The sequence below is a fragment of the Rhinopithecus roxellana genome, chromosome 12 (genome assembly GCF_007565055.1).
Source record: "Rhinopithecus roxellana isolate Shanxi Qingling chromosome 12, ASM756505v1, whole genome shotgun sequence".
Classification (NCBI taxonomy): Eukaryota; Metazoa; Chordata; class Mammalia; order Primates; family Cercopithecidae; genus Rhinopithecus; species Rhinopithecus roxellana.
The window spans coordinates 29,432,271-29,458,488 of NC_044560.1; the positions used below are offsets into that span (position 1 = coordinate 29,432,271).

At 53.1% G+C, this 26,218-nt stretch overlaps 1 protein-coding gene across 1 annotated transcript; it reads left to right on the forward strand.

Moving 5' to 3' along the window:
- The first annotated feature begins 11,830 nt into the window (after positions 1-11,830).
- KLHL21 (kelch like family member 21) lies at positions 11,831-24,847 on the forward strand. The gene is made up of 4 exons (XM_010357393.2): positions 11,831-13,145; positions 15,525-15,930; positions 19,640-19,712; positions 21,835-24,847. Exons 1-4 carry the CDS (start codon positions 12,125-12,127, stop codon positions 22,126-22,128), a joined length of 1,794 nt encoding a protein of 597 aa, XP_010355695.1. The 5' UTR covers positions 11,831-12,124; the 3' UTR covers positions 22,129-24,847.
- The last annotated feature ends 1,371 nt before the right edge of the window (positions 24,848-26,218 follow it).

A 26,218-nucleotide genomic window follows, 5' to 3' on the forward strand; every position in this document is an offset into this window, starting at 1 on the left:
GGAAATGTAGTCTGGGTGACGACTGGAAGCCAGCGGAGAGGGGGCGTGGCGCGGGGGGCGGGCGCGGTGCCTTGTGGGAGTGGTAGTTCACGGCCCGCCAATACTGCGCACAAAGGAAGCCTTGAGGACTTCAACCCCCATGAGGCTCCGCGGCGGCGGCCCGGTGTGTGGAGACGGGTCTTCTGGACTCGAGGCCGCGGGAGCGGGGGTGGTGCGGGGGCCCGCGCCGGCTCGGCCGCGGGGGGAGGGGCAGTGTGAGCGGTAGCGCCTCGGTCTCGGCGGGCGCGGGGCGGGGGTTGCTGCGGCGGTGGGGGCGGGGCTGCCGGCCCGGGTTGCGAAGGGCGGCGGCGGCGGCTGGCACCTCCCCTTCCTCGTCTCTTGCTTGGGGTTCGCGCCCCTTTGTGGGGCGGGGGTCCCCGAGGCCCGGCCGGGAGTAGGGGCGGCGGGGGCGGGGACGCTGACGTCGCGGCCCGGCCGGGCCCAGCTCTCCGCTCCCCGCTGAGGGCGGAGTCGTCGCCCGGGCCCCCGCGCCAGGCCTGGCTCAGCGAAGTTGTTTTCGCGGCTGCAGGCTTCGCGCGGCTCCCTGCTCCGGGCCCGCGGGGCCAGGACTGGACCGGGGTCTTCTCTAGGCATCTGCGGGATTCACTCGAGGTGGCCGGGTTCGTTCATTAAAAACACCGGGCCAGCGTTGTCAGTGTTCTAAAGAGGTGTGCGTTCAATTCGCTTTCTGTTGCCGCCTTCGCTTAACCTTGGGACCGGCCGTTTTCCCACTCTCCTGAATATCCTCCTCGGAGGAGACCCGCCCGCAGGGCGAGGCGGAGACGCGGTGTTTGGTACTGGCATCGACTGGTACTTGTTCACTGGTGTTTAACTGGGATGGGCAGTGTGTAAACGCTGGACCGCAGAGTATCTGACAACTGTACGTGTGGAGGGCTGGCCGGACACGGAGGGGACTGCCCCTATGCGATGACCAAAAGGCGGCCTGACGGGAACATTTTTTAATAACCATACGAAAGTGGGGGGAAAAGGTAAGTAAAAAACGCAGATGATTCAGTAACCCGTTTGGTAGCTTCGAAGAAGTTAAAGGGGAGTAACACAAAATTTAAAATTCAAATTAGAAAATGAACTCTTGGAGAGACTAGTAAGATATGTGACAGGCGCCTAATGCTACATCAGCTGGCTGTTGCTATTTCAAGGGTTATGATCATTCTGATGAAGATATTTAATAGGAGATGGTGTTAATCTTAGAAATACTTCTCTGAGCCTCAGTTTCCTAAGCTGTTAAATTTTTAGCGTAGTGCCTGGCTAAATAAATGGTAGCTTACTGTTGTTTTATTTCTGCAATATTATACTCCATTGGAGAGCTTCCCAGAGGTGATAAATTGAGGTACCTTACAAGATAAAACATAGAATTACTATGATTAAAACAGAGACATTGCACTTGGCCCATGGAGACTTGATTAACAACTTCTTATACAATTGCACATTGAGATGATTTAGTCAGATTTGGAATGTTACCTGGTTACTGTGACCAAAGCAGAGGTCCCAAGGTTAGCCAGTATTGCCCAAGGTCATATTCACAAGGAGCAACTTGTTTTGCCAGAATAAGAAACACTGCTAAGAAGATGATGATCCTGTTGGTAGTTTAAAAATGCAAACACCAAAAAGAATAGTGTTTTTTTTTTTGAGACGGAATCTCCTCTGTTGCCAGGCTAGAGTACAGTGGCGTGATCTCGGCTCACTGCAATCTCCACCTCCCGAGTTCAAGCGATTCTCCTGCCTTAGCCTCCAGAGTAGCCTGGACTACTGGCACCCGCCACCACACCCAGCTGATTTTTGTATTTTTAGTAAAGACGGGGTTTCACCATGTTGGCCAGATGGTCTTGATCGCTTGACCTCGTGATCTGCACGCCTCGGCCTCCCAAAGTACAGGGATTACAGGTGTGAGCCACTGCGCCTGGCCAGGAATAATTATTAGAGGTGAAACCCAAATGAAAGAAAAGGGAATTTTTTTTTTCACACCTCAGTATTATCCCCTATGGTAAATGTTTCACATAATAAACATTAAATTCTTTCCCCCCCACACACACAGATTAAGAAATTATCCGGCCAGGCGCAGTGGCTTACACCTGTAATCCTAGCACTTTGGGAGGCCGAGGCAGGCAGATCACCTGAGGTCAGGAGTTTGAGACCAGCCTGACCGACATGGGTCAGGGAGGCGGAGGTTGCAGTGAGCTGAGATTGCGCCATTGCACTCCAGCCTGGGCAACAAGAGCGAAACTCCATCTCAAAAAAAAAAAAAAGAATGGTCACCTGCCTTGGCCTCCCCCAAAGTGCTGGGATCACAGGTGTGAGCCACCATGTCCCGCCTAATTTTTTTTTTTTTTAAGACGGTCTCCCTATGTTGCCCAGGCTGTTCTGGAACTCCTGGACTCAAGGGATCCTCCTGCCTAGGCCTCCCAAATTGTAGTTTACAGTCCTGAGCTACCTTGCCTGCCTGGCGTGAATACCCATTCTGAGCAAAAGTTATCACTTGGGTCTGAAAATGTGTCCCCTGACTCAATCCATGTTAGGGATTTTCTCTTGAATTCTAAGCTCAGTTTTGTCAACAAGTCAATTATTCTGAGTAAGTCCTTCATTTCCAATTTGAGAGTTTATTTTTCTTTTTTTTTTTTTTTTGAGGCGGAGTCTCGCTCTGTCGCCCGGACTGGAGTGCAGTGGCCAGATCTCAGCTCACTGCAAGCTCCGCCTCCCGGGTTTATGCCATTCTCCTGCCTCAGCCTCCCGAGTAGCTGGGACTACAGGCGCCCGCCACCTCGCCCGGCTAGTTTTTTTTTTTGTATTTTTAGTAGAGACGGGGTTTCACTGTGTTAGCCAGGATGGTCTCGATCTCCTAACCTCGTGATCCGCCCGTCTCGGCCTCCCAAAGTGCTGGGATTACAGGCTTGAGCCACCGCGCCCGGCCTATTTTTCTTTTTTTTTCTTTTTTGAGACAGTTTCACTCTTGTTGCCCCCGCTGGAGTGCAGTGGCGTGATCTCGGTTCACCACAACCTCCATCTCCCGGGTTCAAGCGATTCTCCTGCCTCAGCCTCCCGAGTAGCTAGGATTACAGTCATGTGCCACAACACCCAGCTAATTTTTTGTATTTTTAGTAGAGACGGGGTTTCACCATGTTGGCCAGGCTGGTTTCGAACTCTTGGCCTCAGGTGATCTGCCTGTCTCAGCCTCCCAAAGAGCTGGGATTACAGGCATAAGCCACCGCGCCGGATATTTATTGAATATGTTTTTAGTAAACAGTAATTTTTAGTACATAGATATGACCTGTACCTTCCTGCTACTCCAGTGAAAGAGAAAACTTCATGAAAAAGGACCTCTTTTGTCTTTCCATTTCCCTTAGAAATAGAGCCCTTTGGGGCGGGCGCGGTGACTCAAGCCTGTAATCCCAGCACTTTGGGAGACGGGCGGATCACGAGGTCAGGAGATCGAGACCATCCTGGCTAACATGGTGAAACCCCATCTCTACTAAAAATACAAAAAACTAGCCGGGTGTGGTGGCGGGCATCTGTAGTCCCAGCTACTCAGGAGGCTGAGGCAGGAGAATGGCGTGAACCCGGGAGGCGGAGCTTGCAGTGAGCTGAGATCCGGCCACTGCACTCCAGCCTGGGCAACAGAGCGAGACTCCGTCTCAAAAAAAAAAAAAAGAAAAAGAAATACAGCCCTTTGGAGGAAATGTAGATACTAATGTTTACCATCCTTTCCCTAAATTCAGGAAAAGGACTATACCACTTGTAGTTGACCCAAACAATCTCATAATATGCAGCTGTGAAGTAATAAAGTTTATTTTCTCGCGCCTGTTTATTTTCTCAGCACTTTGGGAGGCCAAGGCGGGCGAATCACGAGGCCAAGAGATCAAGACCATCCTGTCCAACACGGTGAAACCCTGTCTCTACTAAACATACAAAAATTATCTGGGCATGGTGGCATGCGCCTGTAGTCCCAGCTACTTGGGAGGCTGATGCAGGAGAATCGCTTGAACCCAGGGGGCAGAAGTTGCAGTGAGCGGAGATCGTGCCACTGCACTCCAGCCTGGCAACAGAGTGAGACTGTCTCAAAAAAAAAAAAAAAACATCGATTTTCTCTGTGTGACAGGCTTAAGTTTGTTCAGTATCTCTTGTTTTTTTATAGGTGTATTGTACTACTCCTGGGCTGCAGGGGGCGAATCTGAAATTCCTTGATTAGTTCAAGAACATTCACCACAGTAGCCAGATCCTTGGAGTCTATGATCGTTTTCTGCTAAAAACAAAAAACAAACTAATTATACCTACTGCTGAATACTAATTCTCAGATTATTATAGTTACTTAGGAGAGGAGGAAAAAAGCCAGCGTTTGCACAGGTTGCAACAAGTTAAAAATACTAAGAATACCATGGTTTCCCAGTAAGTAACTTGAGAATGTAGTTATTTTAATTGAGTTACCAAATATAGCTTCACCTTCCTAAATCTCAGCAGCTACACTACATCCACTTGAGGGAACATACAAGAAAGCTTTCTGTCTCCCATTTTTGCTCTGTGCTTGAGTGCAGGTGTGAGCATAACCAAAGGTTTGCTTTTCAAATGTTTCAGCCTTTTGTTCAGCTTAATTGTTTTTATTTTGTTGTTGTTGTTGTTGTTGTTTGAGACAGTCTCGCTCTGTCCCCCTGGCTGGAGTGCAGTGGCACAATCTCGGCTCACTGCAAGCTCCGCCTCCCGGGTTCCTGCCATTCTCCTGCCTCAGCCTCCCAAGTAGCTGGGACTACAGGCGCCCGCCACCGCGCCCGGCTAATTTTTTTGTATTTTTAGTAGAGTTGGGGTTTCACCGTGGTCTCGATCTCCTGACCTTGTGATCCACCCGCCTCGGCCTCCCAAAGTGCTGGGATTACAGGCGTGAGCCACCGCGCCCGGCTTGTTTTTGTTTTTTTGAGACAGAGTCTTGCTCTGTTACCCAGGCTTGAGTGCCGTGGTGCGATCTGGGCTCACTGAAACCTCTGCTTCCCAGGTTCGAGTGATTCTCCTGCCTCAGCCTTCCAAGTAGCTGGGATTACAGGCGTGTGCCACCGCACCCAGCAAATTTTTATTTATTTTTGTTTTTAATTTTTTTTTTTTTTTTGAGACAGAATCTCGCTCTGTCGCCGGGGCTGGAGTGCAGTGGCCAATTCTCAGCTCACTGCAAGCTCCGCTTCCCGGGTTTATGCCATTCTCCGGCCTCAGCCTCCGAGTAGCTGGGACTACAGGCACCCGCCACCTCGTCCAGCTAGGTTTTTGTATTTTTTAGTAGAGACGGGGTTTCACTGAGTTAGCCAGGATGGTCTCGATCTCCTGACCTCGTGATCCGCCCGTCTCGGCCTCCCAAAGTGCTGGGATTACAGGCTTGAGCCACCGCGCCCGGCCTGTTTTTAAATTTTTTAAAATTTTTATTATTTTGTATTTTATTTTATTTTATTTTTTTGAGACGGAGTCTCACTGTGTCACCAGGCTGGAGTGCAGTAGCGTGATCTCAGTTTACTGCAACCTCCGCCTCCCCAATTCAATCAATTCCTCTGTCTCAGCCTCCCAAGAAGCTGGGACTATAGACGCACGCCACCATGCCCAACTAATTTTTTGTATTTTAGTAGAGACAGGGTTTCACCATGTTGGCCTGGATGGTCTCCATCTTCTGACCTTGTGGTCCGCCCATCTCGGCCTCCCAAAATGCTGGGATTACAAGTGTGAGCCACGGCACCCGGCCTAATTTTTTGTATTTTTAGTAGAGACAGCGTTTCACCATGTTGGCCAAGCTAGTCTCAAACTCCTGACCTCAGGTCATCTGCCTGCCTCGGCCTCCCACAGTGCTGGGATTACAGGCCTGAGCCACTACGCCCAGCCTCTTTTTTTTTTTTTTTTTTTTTTTTTTTTTCAAGCCTGGAGTGCAGTGGATCGAACACGGCTCACTAGTCACTGCACCCTAGGCCTCCTGAGCTCAGGTGATCCTCCTGCCTCAGCCTTCCTAGTAGCCGGGACCACAGGCATGCACCAGCACACCCAGCTTATTTTGGGATTTTTTTGTTTTGTTTTGTTTTTGTTTTTTTGAGACGGAGTCTCACTCTTTCGCCTAGGCTGGAGTGCAGTGGCGCCATCTTGGCTCACTGCAAGCTCCGCCTTCTGGTTCACGCCATTCTCCTGCCTCAGCCTCCGAGTAGCTGGGACCACAGGCGCCCGCCACCACACCCGGCTAATTTTTTATATTTTTAGTAGAGACGGGGTTTCACTGTGTTAGCCAGGATGGTCTCAATCTCCTGACGCTGTCATCTGCCTTCCTCGGCCTCCCAAAGTGCTGGTTATTTTTGTAATTTTTGTAGAGAAGGGATTTTGCCACATTGCCCAGGCTCATCTTGAACTCCTGGTCTCAAACGATCTCCCCACCTCGGCCTCCCAAAGTGCTGGGATTACGGGCATGAGCCACCATGCACAGCCCAGTATATTCTTAGGAATTCTTTTTACCCTCTGATTTCTACCTTGCTCACTTCCATTTCCAGGAGATGGGAAAAAAGTGAACATTTCACAAAATCTTGTTTTTAACTTTTAGTAACTTGAAAACTATGAAAGTGTGTGAATCATTTGAAATCATTAATACTTCCTAGGCTATATATTTTCAGCGTTTCACATAGTGAATCTGACCCACACATAGAAGAATCAAATGAGTTTCTTGAGTTCATACTGGTAGAATACAAAGGTAATAGCTAGGCTGGGTGCAGTGGCTGACACCTGTAACCCCAGCACTTTGGGAGGCCAAGGCAGGCGGATCATGAGGTCAGGAGTTAGAGACCAGCCTTGCCAACACAGTGAAATCCCATCTCTACTAAAAAAAATTAGCCAGGCATGGTGGCACGCACCTGTAGTCCCAGCTACTCAGGAGGCTGAAGCAGAAGAATCGCTTGAACCTGGGAGGCAGAGGTTGTGGTGAGCCGAGATGGCACCACTGCACTCCAGCCTGGGCAGCAAGACTGTCTCAAAAAATAAATAAATAAATAAATAATAAAGGTAATAGCTAAAGGCTGGGTGCTGTGGCTCACGCCTATAATCCCAGAACACTGGGAGGCCAAGGCAGATGGATCACTTGAGGTCAGGAGTTGGAGACTATCCTGGCCAACATGGCAAAACCACGTCTTTACAAAAAATACAAAAATGAGCTGGGCATGGTGACAGGTGCCTGTAATCCCAGCTACTCAGGAGGCTGAGGCAGGAGAATGGCTTGAACATGGGAGGTGGAGGTTGCAGTGAGCTGAGATCGTGCTACTGCACTCCAGCCTGGGGGATAGAGCAAGACTGTCTCAAAAAAAAAAAAAAAAAAGATAATAACTAACACTATATGTCAAACACTGTTTAAATGTTTTTACTTACACTATCTCATTTATGTATGTAAATGCATTTAATAAATAGAGAATAGTGCAACATGGCTTAAAGAAAAAACGTTTAGGTTGGGCACAATGGCTTATGCCTGTAATCCTGGCGGAGGCTGAGGTAGGCAGATCACCTGAGGTCAGGAGTTCAAGACCAGCCTGGCCAGCATGGTGAAACCCCATCTCTACAAAAAATAGAAAAAGTAGCCAGGTGTTGGGGTGCATGCCTGTAATCCCAGCTACTCCAGAGGCTGAGGCAGGAGAATCACTTGAACTCAGGAGGTGGAGGCTGCAGTGAGCCGAGGTCGAGCCACTGCACTCCAACCTGGGCGACAGAGGGAGACTTCATCTCAAAAAAAAAAAAAAAAGGAAAAAAAAAGAAAAAGAAGTTATATATGGTGAGTGCATTATACACTATACCTTAGAAAACCTGGAATCTGAAAAAATCAGGGTATATGATACAAGAAAAGGCACAATAGCTGTGGACTTTATCGGGGCTAAGGGTTGTGTTCCTAAATATTCTTAAAGAAGAAAAAAGAATAACAACGCCTTTTTTTTTTTTTTTTTTTGAGACAGAGTCTTGCTCTGTCCTCCATGCTCAAGTGCCACGATTTTGGCTCACTGCAACTTCCGCCTCCTGGGTTCAAGTGATTCTCCTGCCTCAGCCTCCGAAGTAGCTGGGATAATAGATGTGTGCCACCATGCTTAGCTAATTTTTGTATTTGTAGTAGAGATGGAGTTTCACCATGTTGGCCAGGCTGTAAACAGCCACTTCTGAAATGACCTTAGGGTCTGGCATGGTGGCTTATGCCTGTAATCTCAGCACTTTGGCTCAGCACCAAGGCTGGAGGATTGCTCGAGTCCAGGAGTTTAAGAGCAACCTGGGTATCACAGCGAAACCCCATCTGTACAAAAAATTTTAAAAATTACCCAAGTGTGTTGGCTCACGCCTGTAGTCCCAGCTCCTTGGGAGGCTGAGGTGGAAGGATCACCTGAGCCTGGGAGGCAGAGATTGCAGTTAGCTGAGATTGTGCCACTGTACTGCAGCCTGGGCAACAGAGGGAGATCCTGTCTCAAAAAGTAACATGGCCGGGCGAGGTGACTCATGCCTTGTAATCCCAGCACTCTGGGAGGCCAAGGCGGGTGGATCATCCGAGGTCAGGAATTTGAGACCAGCCTGACCAACATGGAGAAACCCTGTCTCTACTAAAAATACAAAAGTAGCCGAGAGTGGTGGCGCACGCCTGTAATCCCAGCCACTCAAGAAGGCTGAGGCAGGAGAATTGCTTTAACCCAGGAGGCGGAGGTTGCGGTGAGCCGAGATTGCACCACTGCACTCCAGCCTGGGCAACAAGAGCGAAACTCCGTCTCAAAAAACAAAAAAAAAGGTGGCCGGGCGCGGTGGCTCAAGCCTGTAATCCCAGCACTTTGGGAGGCCGAGACGGGCGGATCACGAGGTCAGGAGATCGAGACCCTCCTGGCTAACACGGTGAAACCCCGTCTCTACTAAAAAATACAAAAAACTAGCTGGGCGAGGTGGCGGGCGCCTGTAGTCCCAGCTACTCGGGAGGCTGAGGCAGGAGAATGGCTTAAACCCGGGAGGCGGAGCTTGCAGTGAGCTGAGAACCGGCCACTGCACTCCAGCCTGGGCGACAGAGCGAGACTCCGTCTCAAAAAAAAAAAAAAGTAACATGATTTTAGTCACCTCTTGCTCTGTCTGCCTTAAATTAGAATTTAAATACCAAAATTAAGTTGTTTTTTTAAAATAATATTATTTGTTAAATAACATCACAGATTAAATCACTTTTTAATTTTTAGCCTCAGAATGTTCAGGTAAATCACATTATCTTAAGTTACTTATGTAATGACCATTTTTGTAATTTTAATTTTTTTTTTTTTTTTTTTTTTGAGATGGAGTCTCACTCTGTTGCCCAGGCTGGAGTGCAGTGGCGCGATCTCGGCTCACTGCAACCTCCTCCTCCCGAGTTCAAGCTTGAAGTGTTTGAACCCGGAGGCAGAAGTTGCAATGAGCTCAGATCACGCCACTGCACTACAGAGTGAGACTCCGTCTCTAAAAACAAACAAAAAACATTTCATCTAGGTGGTTATGTTCATTTTGTTTTTGCTTGCCTGCATTCTCTTTCTGTATTACACGTACATTATCTGTTAAGTTCAAAATAAAATTAAGAATTCATATCTTGAGAAAAGAAGTATATCATTGATAACCCAGGCCTACCAGGCATGTGAAACCTTGTATATATATAGCTAAGTCAACAAAGGAATGTGGTGAGAAAAGAAAGGAACCAATTTAGACCCATCAGCTGTGTTAGGAATATTGAATAACCTACTAACCCAGGCATGCTATTTAGCTCTTTTTTTTTAGGGGTGGGGCAGGCAGAGTGGGAGCAGTGGAACAATGACAGCTCACTGTTACCTGGGCTTATGTGATCGTCCCACTTCAACCTCCCAAGTAGCTGAGACTACAGGTGCATGCCACCACACCTGGCTAATTTGAAAACTTTTTGTTGAGACTCAAAATATTGGGTCTCACTATGTTGCCCAGGCTGGTCTCAAACTCCTGGCCTCAAGAAATCCTCTTGCCCCAGCCTCATCCTCCGAGTAACTGGGATTACAGGCGTGCGCGACCACACCCAGCTAATTTGTTTTATTTTTAGTAGAGACAGGGTTTCGCCATATTGGCCAGGCTGGTCCGGAACTCCCCATCTCAGGTGATCCACCCACCTCGGCCTCCCAAAGTGCTGGGATGACAGGCGTGAGCCACTGCGCCTGGCCGAAAATGTTAACTTCATAAATTTTTTTAGGCATATGAATACATATAACAATTTGGGTGATACAATTAGTTATCTGATTTTTCACTTTATAGCTTGAACATCTTTCCATTTAAATAAATACATCATTATTCAAGGCTACATAGTAAGACTGAAAAATGATATTTAAAAATAACCAGTTATTGGGAATACAGAAGAACCGTACTCAGTCCTCAACTATGGAAACATTATTGACTTAATCATTGGACTTATGCAAGATGGGTAAGCTGACCCGGGGGACGGGAGTTCATTTCCCTACAGACATTCCACTTCCTGGCTACTCAGGCTTTCTTGTCACAAAGCCTGTGCAAGGAAGCTATTGGCCCTGCTCCTGGGCCCAGGAATGCTGCCGCTGCCTTGAATAGCTGTGTGAACAGTCCTTCTATGGGCAACAGGCAGCCCGCCTGGGTACCTGAATGTTTTCTGATTTGGGCCTGTGCTGCCCATGCTCACCCTGAAATTCAGACCAGATGCATTCTTATGGCAAAATGACGTGAAACTTTAAGTAGAAGAGAAAGCCTGCGGTTCTCATTTCAGAGGTGGAATAAAAACAAAATGTCTTCTGGAAAGGCTGCGCGGACCTAGACCTCGCTGGAACCAGGGAATGATAGCCAGCTCCCCTGCGCCTGGCCTGCTCTGGGACCCACGTGGGCGGGCGCCTTCCTCAGGAATGCGTTCTCAAAGGCCCACCGGGTGTAGTGGGGGCTGGAAAATAGCACAAACTCAAGTGTCCTCTGCAAAGCAGCAGTCCTGGTGGTGAAACAGGGGTCTTTTCTAAAACTGAGCAAAGCCTACCTTCCACTGAAGAAAAAATGGCTTCCATGGAAGGGCTCTTTTTTCCCTACAAGTGACATTCAAAGAGGTGCTGTCTCTATGGGAGCTAAAACAAGGGCGATTCCTTCTTTCACCATTCTCCACCACAATACAAGTGAAGGGAGGACTGTGCTGAGTGGCATCATCTCCTAGTTTCAAGGCGGTCTCCCATCTGACTTTGAGCCCTCGCTCTTTATACCCAGTTCCCCTCTCATGGAGTCCGAGCAGCTGCTGCAGGGAGGCCCGGGAGCCCCTCGGGCGGGCAGCCCGGGAGCCAGCAGCTGCGCCGCAGGCTCTGAAACTACAACTGCGCCTGAAGCCGACTAAAGTTAACGCCTGTGTGGTAGAGTCAGAAGCTCCTGCAGGAACACAGGAATGGGGCCGACTACTGGAATCCGGCCCCGAGTCACTTATAAATGCGCCAAGAAAAAAAGTCATCGAAAAACTTTATACGCGTTCTTGCTTTGGTCCAGAATGGTAAAAAGCCTATCCTTTGAGTGTGTCCCGTGATGGGGTTAACTAGCAACCCCTGAAACTAGTGAAACTCAAAAAGCAAAACAAAAAGCCATTGTACCCAGCCGCCCCAGGACCTGGGCCGGCGCCCTTGGGACGTCTGGCGTGAAAGGAGGGGTGGCTTTGGTTTCTGGGCCGAGCTCGCCTCTCCCGGGTTGGGTTCAGCAGCCCGGCCGGGTGGGTCATGGGCAACCCCGGGAGGCCCCCGGTCCCGGCGCACGGCGAGGCCGCCCTCGGAGCTGGCACTTGTCACTCACTGTCCCCCGCCCGGGTGTCAGCTGGAAGACGCGGAAGGGCGGAGGGAGGGAGCGGACGGCGGTGACTCATCCTGTGGAGCCGGGGGCGGGCGCTGCGCGGGTGGCAGGAGAGCCCGCGCTCGCGGGGGGCGGCAGCGCCGGGCACTGAGGAGTTAAGGGGGCGGTGCCGACGTCTCCCCGCCCATCCCGCCCCTCGAGGGCAGCGGCGCTCCGCCCTATTTATAGCAGCGGTGCCGGGCGCGTCGCGTTTCTCCGCAGGCCCCGGCCGCGGCGTCACTGGCAACCTAGCGAAGGTGCTATGGAGCGGCCGGCTCCCCTAGCCGTGCTGCCCTTCTCGGACCCCGCTCACGCCCTGAGCCTGCTGCGCGGCCTGAGCCAGCTCCGCGCCGAGCGCAAGTTCCTGGACGTGACCCTGGAGGCAGCGGGCGGGCGCGACTTCCCGGCGCACCGCGCGGTGCTGGCCGCCGCCAGCCCCTACTTCCGCGCCATGTTCGCGGGGCAGCTGCGCGAGAGCCGCGCCGAGCGGGTGCGCCTGCACGGAGTGCCTCCCGACATGCTGCAGCTGCTGCTGGACTTCAGCTACACGGGCCGCGTGGCGGTAAGCGGCGACAACGCCGAGCCGCTGCTGCGCGCCGCCGACCTGCTGCAGTTCCCGGCCGTGAAGGAGGCGTGCGGCGCCTTCCTGCAGCAGCAGCTCGACCTGGCCAACTGCCTGGACATGCAGGACTTCGCCGAGGCCTTCAGCTGCTCGGGGCTGGCGAGCGCGGCGCAGCGCTTCATCCTGCGCCACGTGGGCGAGCTGGGCGCCGAGCAGCTGGAGCGGCTGCCACTGGCGCGCCTGCTGCGCTACCTGCGGGACGACGGGCTGTGTGTGCCCAAGGAGGAGGCCGCCTACCAGCTGGCGCTACGCTGGGTCCGCGCTGACCCGCCGCGCCGCGCCGCCCACTGGCCGCAGCTGCTGGAGGCCGTGCGCCTGCCCTTCGTGCGCCGCTTCTACCTGCTGGCGCACGTCGAGGCCGAGCCGCTGGTGGCGCGCTGCCCACCCTGCCTGCGCCTGCTGCGCGAGGCGCGCGACTTCCAGGCGGCGCGCTACGACCGCCACGACCGCGGGCCCTGCCCCCGAATGCGTCCTCGCCCCTCCACCGGTCTCGCCGAGATCCTCGTGCTCGTGGGTGGCTGCGACCAGGACTGTGACGAGCTGGTCACTGTCGACTGCTACAACCCGCAGACGGGCCAGTGGCGCTACCTGGCCGAGTTCCCAGACCACCTGGGCGGGGGCTACAGCATCGTGGCGCTGGGCAATGACATCTACGTGACGGGTGAGTGAGCCAGGGGCTGGCTAGGCTCTCTGGGGTTAAGCCCCGCCAGTACGGGAGCCCAGCTACTCGCGGGGGAAACGCACAGAGCCTGGAATCCTAGGGCAGCACCTGAGTCCATGCTGGGGCCCTGGTGACTACATTTATCTGGGCTATACTTTCAACCTTGAAGAAGGGCCCCTTGTGTGAGCCGGGACAAGTAGCTGCTTGTGGGTCTCTGTGTCCCGTGCGGCCGGGGCTGCCAGGCTGAGCCAACTCCGTGCCCCGGAGGTGCCTCCCCACTTGGCTGGAAGATACTGGGGCATTCACCCCGCACAATGGGTGCTTTCTTTTTCTGCTTAAGGAATCCAGGGACAGGCAGGAGGCCGACGCCCGGTGAGGCATCTGTTCCCCACAAGCCGGGGAATTTCTCTCTCCCTGGTGAGCCACACCGGGCCCCCTGACTCACTCTTTGTCACCGGTGACAAAGTTCCCTTGGGCTTGCACCTAGGCTCTGTGCTCTGGTCACATGGTGTTTAGGCTGAACTCCCCGGAGACGGTAAACATGGTCACATGTTAAGAGGTTTCTTCCAGTTACTTGGCCCAAACCCCAAAACACTGCCGAGTCATGGTAGGCGGGTCCCAATCCGCCTGAGTTTGGGCTTCTACAGTTTTTATTAAAGATAAATCCCAGTTCAAACCCGAGGCTACCTCCTTTGCTGGGGTGAGGAAGGGCGGTCTCAGTGACTGCTATATAAGGAAAGAACCCACCAGGCAGGCATGTGAGGCGGTTATCAGGCAAGGAGGTGGGGACTGGGATGTCACAGCTGCCGTGCCCAGCCCTGCTTGTTCGCGAGAGAGCCCACTCTGGGACGTGCTCCGAGTTCCCGTGGGGCTCTGAGGTGTCAGGGGACAGTTGCTGGGCTCTGTTGCCACAGCTTCCTTAGCCTGCAGCTCTGAGTCCAGCCTCTACTGGATTCTGCCGGAATCTGTGCCTCTTTTCAATCCGAGGTTGTCCCCAAGTTGATTGGGGACTGTGTCCCTCCCCTCTCCCCAAAGTCTGACTAGTGGCTTTGAGCAGAGAATTCCTTCCCAGAACTGGTGAGACTGGCCCCAGCTTTCTGCACACCCTTCCATAAATGTCCCAGCAGAGCAGTTAATCCTTCGGGTTTAGGCAGGTGGCTGGGTCATTCCTTTCAGCTGCCTTTCACACAGCTCCATGGAAGAGAGTAGGCCGGCAGAGCTCACTTCCTAAGAACAAGAACTTGCTCTTCTCGCTTTAGCGCTCAGGGCTGTGAAACAGAATGTCCTGTATGCTGTGTCCTGTGGCGCCAGCCTGGGAGGCCAAGGGGTACACCCCCAGGATGCTTGGGTTCCCTTCATGTCCTGGGGTTTCTAATAGACCTGGTGTAATTTATGATTACAGCCAGTACTACTTTTTATTTTTAGCTTTTTATTGAAGTTAAAAATACAGGGCCGGGCGCAGTGGCTCTTTGTAATTCCAGCACTTTGGGAGATCAAGGTGGGTGGATCTCTTCAGCTCAGGAGTTCAAGACCAGCCTGGGCAACATGGCGAAACCCCATCTGTACAAAAAACATAAAAATTAGCCGGGTGTGGCGGCGCTTCCCTGTTGTCCCAGCTACTCGGGAGGCTGAGGTGGGAGGATTGCTTGATCCCAGGAGGTGGAGATTGCAGTAAGCTGAGATCATGCCACTGCACTCCAGCCTGGGTGACAGGCAAGACTCTCTCTCAAAAGTTAATAATAATAATACAGGTAGAAGAGTATGTATGTACATGTGTGTGTATATGTGTGTGTGTGTATATATATATATACGTATATAAAATGCTTACACAGCTTAATGGATTTTTCTAAACCAAACACAGCTTTGTAACCTGCACCAGAATCAAGTGGCCTCGCAGTGTAGTGTTAGGTCTCTTGCTTACAGCAGGAAGTGGGTTTCCGCTCATCTTGTCCTGACAGAACCTTGCTTAGAGGGTGCCCAGGAAGCCTAGGAGTTAGTGAGCAAGTCCCTGTGCACCCTACTGACAAGCTCTGTGGCTCCCCAGGAGAACTGTCCCAAGGCCCAGGGCTTTGGTCTGCTGATGTGTATGCATGGCTGTGGGGCGGTGTCGAGAGGAGGCTGCTGGATTCTTCACCATGGCACCCAAGACCTTTGTTTGGTAGAGGCTTGGTGGCAGTCATCTTGCTGGGCAGTGGTCAGCGTGTGCTTTGCCTTAGCCACAGCATGGGGCCTGGGCCTTGGGGAGAGGATGTGTGTCAGGGTGAAGCCCAGTGATGTTAATTCCTCCCAAGAGAGAGGCCCTCGCTGAAGTTTGGGAGGGTGCAGTTGGGTGACTCACCTCGAGTGGGCTGACCATCTGTCCATCATGCGTCCTGGCAGGTGGGTCCGATGGCTCCCGGCTCTATGACTGCGTGTGGAGGTACAACTCGAGCGTGAACGAGTGGGCAGAGGTGGCACCCATGCTGAAGGCCCGCGAATACCACAGCTCCTCTGTGCTGGACGGACTGCTGTATGTGGTAGCCGCCGACAGCACTGAGCGCTATGATCACACCACCGACTCCTGGGAGGCCCTGCAGCCCATGACCTACCCCATGGACAACTGCTCCACCACCGCCTGCCGTGGCCGGCTCTATGCCATCGGCTCCCTGGCCGGCAAGGAGACCATGGTGATGCAGTGCTACGACCCGGACACCGACTTGTGGTCGCTGGTGGATTGCGGCCAGCTCCCGCCCTGGTCCTTCGCCCCCAAGACTGTGACTCTAAATGGACTCATGTACTTTGTCAGGTGAGTTCCAGGTGCCGAGCCCTACTGTGTGTTTGGCGGCTCTTACCAGGCCCTGTGCTGAGCACATCATGACTGTTCTCCCTTTCTACAGATGAGAAACTGAGGCCTAGCTGGGGTCAGAGGCTGGGTCTGGCTCTTTTTGTTTTTGTTTTTGATTTGTTTTGTTTTGTTTTCCAGACAGAGTCTAGCTCTGTCGCTCAGGCTGGAGTGCAGTGGCGCCATCTCGGCTCACTACAAGCTCCGCCTCCCGGGTTCTTGGCATTCTCCTGCCTCAGCCTCCAGAGTAGCTGGGACTACAGGCGCCCCCCACCACGCCCGGCTAATTTTTTTGTATCTTTAGTAGAGATGGGGTTTCACTATGTTAGCCAGGATGGTTTCGATCTCCTGACCTCGTAATCAGTACGCCTCAGCCTCCTAAAGTACTGGGATTACAGGCATGAGCCACCGCGCCCAGCCTTTTTTTTTTTTTTTTTTTTTTTTTTTTTTTTTTTGAGACGAGAGTTTCGCTTTTGTTGCCCAAGCTGGAGTACAGTGGCGCAATCTTGGCTCACTGCAACCTCTGCCTCCCGGGTTCAAGCCATTCTCCTGCCTCAGCCTGCCAAGTAGCTGGGATTATAGGTATGCACCACCACACCCGGCTAATTTTTGTATTTTTAGTAGAGACAGAGTTTCTCCATGTTGGTCAGGCTGGTCTAGAACTTCTGACCTCATATGATCCGCCTGCCTCAGCCTCCTAAAGTGCAGGGATTATAGGCATGAGCCACAGCTCCTGGCTTTGTTTTTTTCTTGGAAATGAAACAATTTTTTTTTTTTTTTTTTTAAGACAGAGTCTCGCTCTGTCGCCAGGCTGGAGTGCAGTGGTGCAGTCGTGGCCCACTGCAGCCTCGACCTCCTGGGCTCAAGCAGTCCTCCCACCTCAGCCTCCCAGGTAGCTGGGACCGCAGACATGCGCCACCACACCTGGCTAAGTTTTTGTAGAGACAGCGTCTCGCTGTATTGCCCAGGCTGGTCTCAAAATTCCTGGCCTCAAATGATCCTCCCGCATTTCCCGCCTCCCAGAGTGCGGGGATTGTAGGCGTGAGCCCCACATCCAGCCAGGCCGGGTGTTTCGGAGCCCAGACTGCTTGTTCCATTCCTTTGGGTGTAAGGAAAACCCCAGGCTTTCTTTTAAGGGATTTCACGGGTGGTGGAGTTGGGCTTTTCTAGCAAGAGCAGGCTGTAGCCTGGGCAGCACGGAGCAGAGACAGGCAGCCTGTGGGTCATCATGTGTCTCCTGGCCTTGATGACCTCTCTGGTCACAGCCAAATGCTGCCTCTGACTGGTTGGTGGGCATCAATGATGGCACGGGGCAGACCCTGCCTGCTTTCCTCTGCTGCTTGTTCACACATCCTGCTGCTCCCTCCCAGCCTAGAGCCTGCCTGAAGCTCTGGGTCCAGGTGGGCAGGGGAGGAACTGAATGACAGTCCCCACTGTGCCCTTTTGGTCTGGGGCTTTGCATGAGGAGCTTGGGGGATATGAGCTCCCTGCTCCTCGGCCTCCTGCCTCATACTGCCAGAGCCGCCCTGACCTTGGCGTATGCCCCACCGTCCCCCCAGACAGGAGGCTCCTTACCAGGCTTTTGGAGTGACCACCAAGAAGAACAGGGGTGGCATTTCTTCTCATGCAAGTAGCTGGGCACCACCATGTGCCCAGAACCAATGGTCTTGCTCTGAGAAAGCCCTGAAATCTCAGCCAGCTCTGGTCCCATTATGAAACATCATCTGACCCTTTGCCCAGCTCTCCCTCCCTCAAGTTGTGAAGGTGTCTTCAAAGAGGGGGTGGAGATGGCTATAAATATAACTTATCAGAGCGCCAGAGCCTTCCTTTCAGCCTCTAGGCAGTGGTTCCAGGCCCTGTGCCTTTGAGAGTCCTCCTCCCCTCCCCCATCTGTCCCCAGGGAGGTCTACCTGCTGGGTTAACCTTCCCACAGGGAAGCATGAGGGTCTGCCTCCCACCATCCCCCCACCCCACCCACTGCTAGCCTTTACAGGGGTTTCCTAAGCCACCTGCGCATGTGGGAGGAAGCAGTGCTCTGGAAAGGCTGCATCCGTTCATCTTACTAATGTGACCTGTGTCAGAGGACAGAGGAGGGGCGCCCAGGCTCAGCCTGAGTGGAGGCTGCTTGAGCCCGAAAGAGAAGGCTAGGCATGCAGGGACCCTGCCTCTCACTTTGGGATCAAGACCCTTCAACTTCATCTGGTCCCCCCAGGGTATTTGGCCCAGTGTCACCTTGTCTGTGCACTTTGACTCTTCAAGAGCCACATAACCCTCTGCCCAGAACACCACCTGTCTTTGGGCAGCTTGTGCCTAGGATGTGCCATTTTCAGGGAGGCCACAGCCTCAGCCATTGTCCATGTGACCCACAAATGACCTGGGCCTCCCTCCCCTTGGTTCTGGTACAAGATGGCTCCTTGGCTGGGGTGTAATAGCGCCCTCTGGGAATGCTGGCGAGCTCTGTCCAACCTCTGGGCTGTGGTTTGCAAGTCTCTGCTGGGGAAAGAGAAGGCAGCCTAGCAGGTTCCAGTGTTTAATCATCACCACCACCACCACCACTATAGGGCCCCCAAACTGAGGGTGGCTTTGACATTTTGAAATGATTGGAGGCAAGAAATCAAGACAAGAATAACATTTCAAGTTAGACGAGATGTAAATGTCTGTCCATGGATAAAGTTTTCTTGGCTCACAGCCAGCCTTGTGTCTATGCGTTGTCTGGCTGGTTTTGTGCGGCAGTGGCAGGTTCACAACTACTATTATTTGTCTTGTAGTATCTTTGCATTTCTTTTTTTTTTTGTTTTTGCGACGCAGTCTCACTGTCACCCAGGCTGTAGTGCAATGGCACACTCTTGACTCACTGCAATCTCCGCCTCCCAGGTTCAAGCAATTCTCCTGCCTCAGCTACCTGGGTTCAAGCGATTTTCCTGCCTCAGCCTCCCGAGCAGCTGGTATTACAGGCACACGCCACCACACCTGGCTCATTTTTGTATTTTTAGTAGAGATGGGGTTTCACCATGTTGGCCAGGCTGGTCTCGAACTCCTGACCTCAGGCACTCCACCCGCCTCAGCCTCCCAAAGGGCTGCATTGCAGGCGTGAGCCACAGTGCCTGGCCTGTATCTTGGCTTTTCAAGGCTGTGCCTTTGAGCCTTTTACTCTGGGGATATAAAGGGTGTCAGATGAAGTTGAAGGGTCTTGACCCCAAAGTGAGAGGCACTTGAATATGGTAGTGAACAGGACAGGATCGGGGCTCACGGTGATATTGGGGACAGTGGCAAGGAGTGGTCCAGGGCACGTGAGGATGTACAGTGGAGCAAGGAGCCTTTTTTAAGATCTGAAGGGAGCTGCTGTAGCCTTGGGGGGTGGGGGACAGCCACCTTGGTACTGGGTGATGGGGAGGCACTGAGTGGGCTTCAAGTACTCAGAAGTCTGATCTTCAGGTTTGGGAGTGAGGATTCTGGCCCTGGAGGCCTGGCCGAGTGGGCACAGGGGGCTGAAATTGGCTCCTGAGAGCTGGGGATGAAGCCTACCTTGCAAGGGTGCTGCTGGATGGCATCAGAAAGATCCAGGTCACTGGAGGAGTCAGTGACTCAGGGGAGGACTCCACTCCAGAGCTGCACACCTGAGGGCACTTCCTCCTGGCTCTGAGCAGTCGTCCTCCTGCTGCCCCCTCCACAGGGACGACTCCGCCGAGGTGGACGTGTACAACCCGACGAAGAACGAATGGGACAAGATCCCGTCCATGAATCAGGTAAATGCAGGCGGGCCAGCGTTGGAAGCACAGGCTGGTCCTGATTTTGCAACCCCAGTGTCATGATGAGTGTTTGGGATCCACAGCCATGATGGGTGGGTCTCATTTCAGTTAATAGAAGGCTGCTCTTATCCTCATTCTGCACTTGAGGCTCACTCCCTGAGACATAGACGTTCAGTAATATCCCAGGATGACACAGCTTAGCACGCATTTGAGCAGTGTTTGCTGAGTATCTACTGTAAGCCAGAGAGCAGAAGGAAGTGAGGGAGCAAGGCATGCAGTCATCTGGAGTCACCTGTTCCAGAGAGGGACAGCAGGTACAGAGGCCCTGCACCAGGGTACCCTGGTGTGTTCTTGGGTACACCAGCAGCCAGTGCGGCCAGAGCAGTGTCAGCATGAGGTCTGTGACCTACCTTTTTTATTTTTATTTATTTATTTTTGAGGCAGAGTCTGTGTCACCCAGGCTGGAGTGCAGTGGCTCAATTTTGGCTCACTGCAAGCTCCGCCTCCCAGGTTCACGCCATTCTCCTGCCCCAGCCTCCCGAGTAGGTGGGTCTATGGGCGCCCATGACTGCGCCCAGCTAATTTTTTGTATTTTTAGTTGAGATGGGGTTTCACCGTGTTAATCAGGATGGTCTTGATCTTCTGACCTCGTGATCCCCCCGCCTCAGCCTCCCAAAGTGCTGGGATTATGACCTTTTTTATTTTTGAGACAGGGTCTTGCTCTGTCACCCAGGCTGGAGTGCAGTGGTGCAATCATGGCTCACCGCAGCCTCTACCTCCTGGACTCAGGCAGTCCTCCCACTGCACCTTGAATAGCTGAGACTACAGGCGTGTGCCACCACACCCAGTTATTTTATTTTTTTTCTCATATGTAGATACTAAAGAATATTCTTAAAATTTTTGTAGAGGCAGGGTCTTGCTGTGTTACCCAGGCTGGTCTCAAACTCCTGGCCTCAAGTGACCCTCCTGTCTCAGCCTCCCAAAGTGCTGGGATTACAGGCGTGAACCACCATGCCCAGCTGGTTCCTGAGGAACTCACTGGGAATACTGCTTTTTTCTTTTTTTTTTTTTCTTTTGAGACAGAGTCTCGCTCTGTCGCTCAGGCTGGGGTGCAGTGGCGCGATCTCGGCTCACTGCAAGCTCCATCTCCCAGGTTCCCACCGTTCTCCTACCTCAACCTCCCGAGTAGCTGGGACTACAGGCGCCCACCACCACGCCCAGCTAATTTTGTTTTTGTATTTTTAGTAGAGAGGGGATTTCACTGTGTTAGCCAGATGGTCTGGATCTCCTGACCTTTTGATCCCACCCGGCTCAGCCTCCCAAAGTGCTGGGATTACAGGCGTGAGCCACCATGCCCAGCCCACTGTGGGAATACTTCTATTAAGCACCTACTGTGTGTTCTGAATAGGACAGCCAGGGTCCACTCCTTCTCTCTGGGCTTGTTGAGAAGAGGGGTGCCCTACCTGACAGTGTGATGGGACGGGGAGGCCTCAATTGCCATTTGGCCATGTGAGCAATCTCAGTCCAAGGTACACATTATACTGCCTACAGCCTTCTTTCCTCTGTCTTTTAACATTTCCAAACCCACACTCTGTGATATCTAGCCTCACAGCTTACACCGCAGCTTAATGTCCTTGCAGTTAAGATACCCAGCTTTCTGTTTTCCCCACAGTAAGCTGCACATAGTCATAGCGAATTTGGGAAAGATGGAAGGAATCATCCAGCCTTGTGGTTCAGAGCCCAGCTCTGCCAGAGTCAGCCATGCAAGCCTCAGTTTTCCCATCTGTAACATGGGGAGAAGAGCACTGCCAGCCCAGAGGGCCACTGCAGAGATTCTGAGAGAGAACCTAGGAAGCACTGCTCAGCACCACCTGCACACGGGGAGGCCTGGCGCTGCAGCGGGCACCCTCATCACCATAGGGAAGGCCCAGCTGCCCCCGGGGAGGCCTGTTCTCCTAGGCAGGGTGTGGGAAAGGAGTTGGCCTCTGCTGCTTTCTGGGAGAGCCAAGGCCACCCCATGGGGTGCTGACAGGGAAGCCTTGTCTCCAGTGGTTCCCCAGGTGGGGACTTGCCCTACCCCCTCCTCTGACCTCCACTCACTCATCCCTTTGACCCACAGGTGCACGTTGGGGGCAGCCTGGCCGTCCTTGGGGGAAAGCTGTACGTCTCTGGGGGATATGACAATACATTTGAACTCTCGGACGTGGTAGAGGCCTATGACCCAGAGACTCGCGCATGGAGCGTGGTGGGGCGGCTCCCAGAACCCACCTTCTGGCATGGCAGCGTCAGCATCTTCCGCCAGTTCATGCCCCAGAGCTTCTCAGGTGGGCGCGGCTTCGAGTTGGACAGTGGCAGCAATGACATGGACCCGGGCCGACCCCGGCCGCCGCGGGACCCTGACGAGCTGCACTAGCCCCGGTCTGGCCCTGCATGGGCCTTGGTGCAGGTAACTGGCACCTCTGCGGGGCACTGCCCCACTCCTTTGTGCACGAGGACAGGTTGGGCTCACAGGAGGAGCACAGGCTCTTGGGTGGCCGAGCAAGCCCAGGATCCATTACCTGGAAAGTTTCTGTGCCTTGAGAGCCTAAATCTGAGGCCATCGGGAACGCCCTTTCCGCAGTTGAGAAAGAGCTACCTTCCTGCTGGCACATGTTTCTGGGTCTTGGAGGTCACCCCCACCCTGCGGATCACAGCTCACCCACGAGGCGCACACCCCTCCTGCTGCTGTCATCCGCACCTACTTGCTCCCACGTTGGGAGAGGAGGACAACTTGGGAGGGATGCGTGAAGGGAGGAGGGGCCCTCCCATGAGGCTGAGGATGGCCTGAACCTGGAGCAGCAGACCAGGCACCAGGCAGAGGCTGAAGTGGGGTCCCAAATTCCACATCCAGAGGTGTGGGGAGCCTGCCTCCCTAGCTCCTGGCCCCTGCCAAGGGCTTACATCAAAACACCGCGGAGTGCGGGTCTCCAGAGGCTGCACCCAGGACAGTGGGACATGAGCAGGGGTGTGGGCTGGGAGGGTGAAGAGGATGTGGCCATATCAGATGCTGGACCTCCCCAGCCATAGCCCCCCGCTCCCGCCCCGACTGGCTGTTGTGTCCTCACCTCTCACCCTATCCTTCACCGGCCTGGGACAGAAGCCCAGGGGAGGTTTCAGCGCTCCTGAAAGGTCATAGCTCCTTCCCAGGAGGCGGCCATTGACACCCAGCCAAGCAGACAGCTGCGGCTGCCCGAGCCCTTGCTGGACCTGCGCATGAAGAGTCCCACCACTTCCAAAGGAAGTCCTGGGTAGGAGGTGGCCTTGGTGGTTGGTTCCAAAGTGGAAAATGCTTGCAGTGTGACCTTAGAAGAAGAAGTGGGAAGAAGAGGAAGCTCTACAGGGTCAGCTTTGTTCCATTTTTCGAGTCTAGAAAGTCCTGTTGCCAAAGCTTTCTGCAGGAGCTCCTGGGCGAATGCCGCAGCTTGGCGGCCCCTGGTTTTCTTAGAAATGGTCAGTTTCCCCTCAAAGTACCCAAAGTAGCCTTGGCTTGAGTTTTTGTCCTTGCCTCCCTTTTCAGAGAAGAGGGCGTTTAGACTGCATCTTCCTCGTTAAAGAAAATTAAAGCAAATGTGTGTTGCCTTTTCTAGTGAACTAACTTGTAGAGAAGTTCTCAGCAGGAAGACAGTCTTAGCACTGTCACTTAGCAGATTGCACTTAAGACCCTTGTGCTGGCCAGATGGCATGGCTGGTTGCCTTAATATGTCCCCTAGGAAGGGCTAGGGGACACCTGACAGGGCTGCCTGGCCTCTCCCTCGTGCTCTTGAAGAGCCCAGTCCGTACACTGTGGATGTCATTGCTGTCGGGTTAGAAAGTCTTGTCCTAGAACGCCCTGGCTGGTGTGGTTACAGTTCGTGGCGGCTCTTCTCCCTTGAGTCATGGTCATCTCCCAGCACCTGCTGTGTACCAGGTGCTGGTCGGAAGGCTGAGGATGGGGTCCCAACACTGTCCAGGCCTGCTGGGACCTGGCTGGGAGTCCTGTGGGCAGCGTGGAACATGCAGCTGGGCTTCCTGTGACCAGGCGCCCTCTGGCACGGTTGCTTGCCCTGTGCCCTGGGCCTTTTCCTGCCTTCGTCCTTCCTCTGCTCCCTTGGGGCTACCCCTTGGCCTCTCCTGGTCTGTGCAAACTCCCTCAGGGAGCTTCCCTGCCCTGGAGCACTCACTTAACTTCCTAGGGGGCTGCTGAGCCCATCCAGAGGTTGTTGGAGCTCAGTGGGGCAGCTTGTCTCCCTTGGCAGCAGGGGCATAAGGGCTGGGTTTGGCCATACAAGGTTGGCTATGCCCTCAATCCCTGACTGTCCCAGGCACTGAGCTCAGCACCCAAGGAAGGACATGCTGTCCAGACTATGTGATGACTGCCAGCACAGGGCATCTCGGGCAGGCTGGGCTGTGAGGCCTTGCCTCTGTGGAAGAGAACTCTGGGTTCCTGTTTTCTCACTCACTCTTTGCGGCTTTGCTGTGATTGGCAGCTGCCATACTCCAGGCCTGTGGTGGCCACTCAGACCGGCTGTGGTGCGAGCCAGTGCAGGAGAGCTGGGTTTGGGATTGTGCCCTTTCCTGTGTCTGTCCTCTGGACCTGCCCAGGTCTCCACCATCAGGACCCCGTCTTTGGGTTTAGAAGACCAAGTATGGGGAAGAGCAGGCACCAGCCTCTGCAGCAATGGATCCCTCTAGCCTGTGGACACCAGCTGGGGGATCCAAGGTCAGGCCCTCTCCTTTCCCCAGCTCCCCTCTGCTGTGGGTTCTGGGCTCTCATGTCCCCACCACTTAAGGATGTCTTCACACTGACTTCAGGACAGATGCTGGGAAGCCTGGGCATGGCCACGTGTTATGTGTACAGAATTTTGTCTACAGCACAAATTAAGTTATGTAAACACAGTGACTGGTATTTAATGCTGATCTACTATAAGGTATTCTATATTTATACGACTTTAGAGACGCGTATGTAATAAAGGACGCCCTCCCTGCAGTGTCCACAGGGTCGGGCAAGTTGACATATTAATTTTTGTCTATTCTGTAGGCTTCCATGTCCAGAATCCTGCTTAAGGTTTTGGGGTACCTTCAGTACTTTTTGCAATAAAAGTATTTCCTATCCATTTGGGGTCACTGCCTTTGTCCTCCTGCTACTGTCTTCTGGGACTCCTTTGGGCTGAGGCCAGATGTCGGGGGAATAGGCAGCATGGAGTCCAGGGCTCACACTGAGGGTCTTCAAAAGCCTTCCAGGCCCTTTCTCATCTCAGATTGCAGCAAGAGATGAAGCACTGGAAAAGACATGCCCGAGAGGCAGGGTGTGGTGGCTCACACCTGAGATCCCAGTGCTTTGGGAGGCCGAGAAGGGAGGATCACTTGAGCCCAGGGGTTCAAGACCACCCTGGGCAATACAGGAAGACCTTGTCTCCATTTAAAGAGAGGAGAGGCTTGAAAAGTAAATGCTGTGGCGTGGATGATGCCCGGGAAACCTGCCTGCTCCAAGGCTGGTCTCTGCCTGTTTGTCCTCTACCCGGGCCCAGCTGCCACAGCCCTTCCTGAGGTTGCAGTACATACAGGTGGTGGTGAGACTCCCATCTGCAATGGGATGGCCTTTGGACCTGGGGAGGTGGAGCCCTTCAAATACGGTCCCAAACCAGGCTATGAATCCACAAAATCTGTCTGGCTCAGGATGTTTTTCACATCTGCAGAGTCCGTCTGAACCTGAGGGAGAGGCCAGTGTCTTGGCTGGGAAGGGGAGCAGTGTTGAGACCACAGTTTTGTTTTGTTTTGTTTAAGACAGGGTCTCATTCTGTTGCCTAGGTAGAATACAGTGGTGCAATCTCGGCTCACTGTATCCTTCACCTCCTAGGTTCAAGGGATTCCCGTGCCTCAGCCTCCCGATGCGCCACCACACCCAGCAATTTTGTTATTTTTAGTAGAGAAATGAAACTCAGTAACTTGCCCAGGGCCAACTTAGGAAGAAATTTAAACATAAGCAATCTGCTCTAGGCCCACATGCATTTGCTCCTTGACACACGTACCCCACAGCTGTAGAACGTGGGGACCAAAGCCTCCTGGACACACAGACCAGGCTGCTCTTGAGGGAAGGGCCCCAGCCTCCTCAGGCCCCCAGGCGTGCTTAGCTACACTAACTGGGCCCAATCCTTGATTCTGCCCAACAAGGCCAGCCCCATGGGTCCTGACCACTCTACTGAACTCCAGAAGCTTAGTAATTAATTCTATCCCCAGAAGCTGGCACCACCTCAGCTCTAAATGAGGAATACTAGTGCTCTATCTAGACCCCACTGTAAAATCTTGCAATAACAAGGAACATAATATAGATGTGGAGAGCAGCCAAGGCCAGAGGTTTGGTCCCCAAAGGAACCCCATCCAAGCCTCACTCAGCTGAGGTTTCCTGACAGGAGGGAAAGCTGCCAGCTGAGCTGAGGCCCACACAGGACCAGGCAGGACACCACTCTGTCCTGAGGGCATGGGTG